This window comes from Alosa sapidissima, chromosome 17 (genome assembly GCF_018492685.1).
Source record: "Alosa sapidissima isolate fAloSap1 chromosome 17, fAloSap1.pri, whole genome shotgun sequence".
Taxonomy (NCBI): Eukaryota; Metazoa; Chordata; class Actinopteri; order Clupeiformes; family Clupeidae; genus Alosa; species Alosa sapidissima.
The window spans coordinates 28,035,708-28,042,964 of NC_055973.1; the positions used below are offsets into that span (position 1 = coordinate 28,035,708).

At 41.9% G+C, this 7,257-nt stretch overlaps 1 protein-coding gene across 1 annotated transcript in view; it reads right to left on the reverse strand.

Moving 5' to 3' along the window:
• Window positions 1-212: 212 nt before the first annotated feature.
• The window catches only part of olfm3a (olfactomedin 3a), a 15,955-nt gene continuing 8,910 nt past the window's right edge, over window positions 213-7,257 (reverse strand). The window contains exons 3-6 of the mRNA XM_042067773.1: window positions 4,762-4,917; window positions 3,867-4,086; window positions 2,219-2,325; window positions 213-1,439 (exon numbers count right to left, since the gene is read on the reverse strand). Coding sequence (XP_041923707.1) covers window positions 762-1,439; window positions 2,219-2,325; window positions 3,867-4,086; window positions 4,762-4,917 — 1,161 coding nt within the window. The 3' untranslated portion in view covers window positions 213-761. The remainder of the gene's footprint in view (window positions 1,440-2,218; window positions 2,326-3,866; window positions 4,087-4,761; window positions 4,918-7,257) is intronic.

Below are 7,257 nucleotides of genomic sequence, written 5' to 3' on the forward strand. Positions count from 1 at the left end.
ATGTGATGTTCTCCAATCATACAGTATGGCTTCGGTCTATATACTATTTGTGGTGTAAAAGGGTTGAAATTGAATCTGACTGGCCCTTCTCTTTTCTTTCTACACTGAGGTTCATCTAAACACCAATGTGGAAAGGTAGCATGTTTTTGTATTTTTTTTAAAAATATGAACTTTATTCTCACAGGAACACAATGGTTACTACAGTCTTCAGTTTCAGTGTCAGAGATACAGCACTATGCTTTTGAGTATGTATCAGTTTGAGTGAAAAGTGAAATTCCAGTACAAGATAGAATTGTATTCCTCGCAAATTGCATTTGCCACGACAATAAATAAAAGGATAAATTACATAAAATATTTTCACGAGAGAGAAAGCTTTTTGGAAATAAATTACTTGGCAAAATGTAGACATTCATGCATGGATGTCATCATGAAAGCCAGAGGCTCTCAGATGTGATTACGGCAAATAAGGCATAACTGTAATCAGCAGCAATGGATGTTTGTGAATTTCAAAAAAATATTCTGCTTTTCATTAGAATATATTCCATCATCTGCCCATATATCTGTCCATTCCATACACATGTGTCCCATCCCATAGAAAAAGGCAAATGTCTTCAGTTCTTCAAAATGTACAGACTGTGTAAATCACATTTGAGGTGATGAAAGCTCCCCAAGAAAACAGTAAACAAAAGGAAATTGTGAAAAAATGTACAAAATGCTTCATCACGAACTATGACCCATTATTGTCGCGTACGTCACTCCCTTTAAGAGTCATCCTCGGTCTTGATGACATGGAACAGTGTGACGTTGAACAGCACCTGGTGTCCATTGTTCCAGCCGTAGAGGGCTCGGTCGCGAGGGTTGTAGTCCAGCATGGACATGTGATAGTACTGGTTGTGGAAGGGGATGTCCGTGTACTCGTACGTGGACGTCTTGGTGTTGTACGAGTAGTAGACCTTGGCTCCGGTCATGTGCGAGTTGGTGATGTAGAGCGTTCCGCAGATCATGAAGGCCTCGCCGGCGTTCCGCTTGGAGTACTCCGTGTTCCACGTGCGGAGCACCTCCAGTGTCTCGGGCTCCAGCTGGGCGATGACGATGTTGCCGGCGTTCTGGTTGGTGGCGTACACCGCCCACATGCCCAGCTCGTCGGCCATCAGGTCGATGTCGGACGAGCCGCCCCACGTGTACGGGTAGACGTTGTGGAAACCAGCATGCTCCAGGGCTCGCTGGGCCAGCACCCGCCCGGTCTCGAAGCTGTATTTGACCACGATGTTGCTCTGCTCCTTGTTGTAGTACAGCGAGCCGTTGTACACCACGTGGTTGGTACCAGCCCACTTGTACGGCAGATAGTAGGTCCGCGATTCCTGCCCAGACACAAAGTCCGTCATGGACTTGTACTCACGGACGATCTTGCTGTTGGTGTAGCTGTCCATGTACCACACCTGGAGCGGAGACAAGAGCTATTATTGTGTGTGCAAGATACAAGCAGAAGTTTGGAATCGTCATTAAACTTGCAACTGTACAATAAAAACAGTCTTCATAAAATGTTCCCAGAGAGACAAACAAAGATATGGGGGTCGCTTCCAAGTCATGGCTCCCAACTTCCCCACAAGCAAGCGTTTTATGGGAACTGATATTGGCTCTTTGTCAGCAGTGCTTTCTATCTATGGTTGGCAGTGTTTTATAACTCTTCCGGTTGTAAATATATACACAAAACAAAAGGCTGTCATTACAGCACTTCTCAAGGTGAGACTGTGATTTCTGTTAGGCGTCCATAAGAGTACAAGAACTCTGAAGTCCACTCCACTCTCTTTTAGCAGCTAGCTCCCTGCTGTGTTTTGTTTCCAGGCAGATACAACACTGGAAATTGAGTTTTCAGTCCATTGTACCACTATATATCTATAATACAAATAGAAATCTTCATGGAACCATTTTCCTGACCACACAATTAGTCATGCTTGTTGAAATTGTGGTGAATATCCTTTGTAAGGACCACTGTACATATTAAAGGACATGTTCAGAGCTGTTCCAATTTGAGCGAAGCTCGTATGAGACTGGCTTTTACCTTGGCACCCCTACAGCAGTTATGATTGGATGCTTCAAATACAAATGCTTGTGTATGTAATCCATCCCTCTGTCTCTCTCCCTCGTGTGTGCACAGAGACCTCCCTGAGATAACAACAAAAGGGGCATGATGAATAGTTGTGCCCACGCAACTTACTCTGTTGTTCTTGCTGGATGCCAGCGGGTCAGTCATCCATGCACCGAATCTTGTTCCAGACGTTTTTATCGTCGTGGGCCCAGTGATTTTCATTAATTTCCCACATGCTGTTAATAACAAAAGAACAATACAAGACAAAAGTCACCCTCTGCGTTGCTTTATTGCTTTGGCTTCTTTTTCAAATACAATTTCATGCCTATGTTGGCACAGAGAAACATACAGTACCATGCATGATCAAAGTCTGCTCCAAGTAGAACGTATACTACAACATGCATATCCAAACTAGCATAAATTAGCACCAACTGTGTGGCATACAGATGTTTCTCATTATTTAAAAAGAAACCATTATGAAACTATGGTTTCATAAATTACAAAAAGGCTAAACTAATACAGAGGTACAAATACAGAGAGTAATATTGTGTGAAAATTCACTGACTGATTGTATATGTGGTGATTACATCGGCTGCATGCTCTAGTGATATAATTATTTAATGTGCCTTCCATGAAAATAGCTTACTGCAATCACCCACTTATTATAGCAACTGCCCCAGGATTAATCTGTAATAACAACTACGACGCAGTCTGATTCTAGCATAAAGTGGTGTCTTTTTATCGTCTTTTCATTTTGTAGCATCTACGTCCATGGTGGGTGGAGGCAATGAGCCGTTGAGGGCAAAATCTATAATTTCCATGTGACGGATGCGCAAATGCCGTGGCTGTTATCGGTGATTAATGCTTGTGTGAGTGTCATGCGAGATGCGTCGCTACACTTTCATGGCTTACAGCGGCGATGCGCCGCGCCTTTGAGGAGCCTGTTGTAACAAGTTTAGCGCAGAAGCACATCACCCTCAGCTGAAACTGTGTGTGAGCATTTGAGTTTGAAGTAGAGGCAACGGTGCAGTGAGTGAGAGGCAGCTACTTGAGTCAATGTATTATTTTTTTTTTTGCGTAGCAATACTCCAGAATTCAATAACTTGTTCCCTTTGTGAAATGAGGAAAGAAACCAATTAATTCTGGTAGGCTACCAAGTGCTTGTCTGGAAATCAAAGACTGTGAGGATGAAGTCACCAACGTCTTCACCACCTCTCACTGTAGCCTACTAGAGAGTGTCGTGCTCCCATAACATTCAACAGCAAAGCCATTCAACACTGTTACTGCTCTGAAAATCAGTTTTTAGTTACAGTATGGCAGTACGAGTGGAGCTTTAGCTGAGTAAACTTGCTTTCCAAAACCTGAATTCTAAAATGGCCTCTTGACGAACTCAGACAACATTTTTATTAAACATGTTTTGGACGCACATGAGACAAAGCACAATTCATTCACTAGGGGTGAAGATGATACAGCATATTATTTTTATCCATATTATTTTTATCAAGGGCTCAACGTCCTTATGTCCTTATCTGACCTGACATGGCAGACAAATGGTAAAAAATGGTCATCATTGGGGGGTTACAGCACCCGTACCATATCCACGGCCACGAGCCCTCGGGGACCCAGGTTGGAGTCCAGCCCGGCTCATTTCCCCATCCCACGCAATCTCCCTCCCACTTGCTTCCTGTCACTCTCTCAACTGTACTGTCAGATTAAAGGCATTAAAGTTAATACCCCCGCCCCCTAAAAAAAAAGAATGGTCATCATTGTTCCTTACTCAGTTTATTCATGCAGTTCCTCAGGCGACTGTCCAGGCTGATCACGCGGCTATAGAGCTCCTCGTAGTCGTACGCACCAATCTCCTCTTGGATGCTGGTCAGCACGGCTGAGAGGTTGCGGATCTCCTCCTTGAACTGCAAGATGAGCTTGGCGTCCGTCTTGTACTGCTCCAGAACAGGGATCAGCGGCTGCAGCTCGTCCATCTTGTCCTGCAGTTCCTATGGAAAGGCACAGACACACACACACACACACACACACACACACACACAAACCAACACAGAGGATTAAAAAAATGCGCAGGTAGGGATGCTAACAGACACACACACACACACACACACTGCGAAAAACTCTGCGAAAACTTGGCCTAGCCTTGTGACTGTGTGGGCAGGACAGCTAAAAGATATAGTCTGGAATTAAACTAATAAGACAATCGATCCTTGAGAGATGATTAATGACAGTGCTCTCTGTCAGAGCCCATTCCAGACATCGGTTTCCTGTATCTTACTTATGGGCAATAATTCACTTATATGTCACTGTGCAGGTCTGTTCAAAATCACATCAATTCATCCTTCATACACATAAAATTGAGTACCCTTCAAAATCTCCTCATTTTATGTACATTTGCATTATAATGTATTCATTTAATAGACTGAATGGGTATTTCGACCAGCATGATGAGAACATCACATCACTCTGAAAACCTATTCACCTCACATTTACTGTTGAATATTTCCCCACTGAATTGCCTACATATTTGGATTACCGTATGCTATTTTTTGATCATGTGACATACAACAAAAAAACTAGCCTGTTGTATATCTTCTGCACAGCAATTAATCAGACTCAGATTCAGCCAAGTTCATCCATATGATATGAACAAGTAAGCGTATTACCTTGAAATTCCTGGCCATGATGGCTTTCCTGTCATCCTCGATCTGTCTGAACTTTGTCCTCAGGCTCTTCATCTGACTCTCCATCTTCATCACATACTGGAAGTCCCTCTGGGTACGCAGGTTCAGCACCTCGATGGACTGAGACATATTCTGAACCTGTTGGCTCACAGACATTAGGCCATGCATGACCATACAGTCTCCAACATCATAAATGCACCACTTAGGATAGATGGAGACCTCACTTGACCTAATGGATCAGAGAAAGGATCAAAACGTAGCCCTATAGTAAATATTTTGTCTGTGAACGGCTTGGAAGTTTATTCTTCAAACTGCCATTTATCAAAGTAGAAACTGTTGGCCTTCAACATTGTTTATTTGGTGTGACACTAAGTAAATGTTATCAAGAAAAGCTAAACCACAGGCAATCACTGTGTTGGATTAGTATACACTGTAGCAGATTTGTTTTGAAGCACAGCACAGCATACTTTTATGTTATGTTATACAATGTTATACACATTTTATGCACCATGCTTTTATAAGTTAAATGAAAACTGATAAAGGCAATTAGCCTCTTGAATTACATTAACTCAGTTCAGTGGTGTATGAGTGTGTTTAAGAAGAAAGATTTTATCTGAAAAGATGGTAAGCCTTTAAAAGACATGCAGGCAAGAAAGAGCCTGCCCTGCCCAGCTGCTGTGTGGCTCACTAAGAGACTTACTATTTGGACATTACTGGACTCAGATAAGATCTTTTCACAAACAGTGATTGTAAGGCCACATTCCCTTCTTTTACCCCTTTTCTCCTACATCCTTGTATTTGTGTACACACTCGATTATGTTACACACACACACACACACACACCCACACACACCCACACACCCACACACACACACACACACACACACACAACCCCAGATGAAAAATATACCCATTTGTATTCACAGTTTTCAGACAATGTTTTAACTCCATAGTGCATAGCCTTTCATAAACATGAAGAAAGAACTACTTGTATCTCTCACTCTCACTTATGCCCTAAGAAACTATTTTCTGCAACTATACAAAACAAAAATAAATCTTCCATTTTGGACAAATAATGAACTTAAATGCTTTTCAATTATACATGCACATAGCAAGCTTACTTGTCTTACATTTTTAGCATAGATTCATTTATTGTGTGTGGCCATAGTCAGGCAGAACACATAGTCCAAATGCACTGACTATTTTCCTCCCCAACACTAATGCAACACTAATTGACTGATGCCTGCACAGGTATCATATCTTATCAAACACAACTAAGCAAGCTACCATTCTAAGTAAGCTACCATTCAATTCACTGGAAAGTAACCACAGAACTGCAGGTAAGAAGTCATTAATACATGTATCCTGACCAAAGGAATACATATGGCATCTTAAATATATTCCAAATACATTCCTGACATCTAATCAATATTCTGCCCCCCAAGACAAGTGCATTCAGCCTTTTTTGACAATCTATTTTTTTAGAAAATGATGTCATCTACAAAAATGATGGTGGTGGAATCTAATGTATTACACTGATGTGTCGATGCCAAATTAAAGACTTTGGTCTTATTTAACCATCAATTACTCCATAAATGGTCACACCAAGCTACAGTAATATGCAACATCATCTCTAGAGCAATATTGTGAGAGAAATAATGTTTTATAAATGCAAATTTAACATTGGCATATTCTAATACATCCAGTTCAGACTGAACATTGAGTCCTTATGGCCTTTACTGCCTCTGCTCAGCATCGTATCCTGAAGCCGATCATCTCCAAACTCATTGATAGCCCCTGGGGGGAGAGAGACCGCTGAGTGGATTTCAAATTCAGTCCCAGCCTTTAGTCATCCCACAGCCGCAGTTGAACATATGACCATAAACTATGTCTTTGTGTAAACTATGTATCGTCTTTAATGTGGTCTTTAGTGTTTCCCATTTAACAGTTGTTTAACAGCAACAATGTTGTAACCCAGGGCCTAACATAAGGGTTAAACATTGCAACCTTTTGTGCCTTTCTACTGTTCACCACTCAGACAGAGCTGTTGTGCCCATTGAAGCTAGGGGGCCAAGTACCGACTCAGATTTTTAATATCTCGATTTAAATTGCTATTTTAATTGTTTTATTGCTGTTTTCTCTGTAATGTGTTGTTGTGGTCATTTTACTTAGCCTGGGTTTTCCCATGCTGCCTTGCATGCACGATTTAATTCTTGCTGCTAGGCAGCCTGGATACCATGAAGCAAATTTTCACCTCAGTTAGGGGACCAATCACAGAACGGAGGCAGGGCAGTAAGACGATGACGACACACCGAAGCCATTATGAGCCACGTACAGACGCATTTGATAGACATTCGTAGCCCCCAATAAACGGCTCTGGGCATTCGTAAACCACGTTTCAAATACTGTACGAGAAAATGAATGCCTAGTTCCCAGACCCCGTCTCATTTGAGATGAGGGTATGAGGTTAGCCAGGCT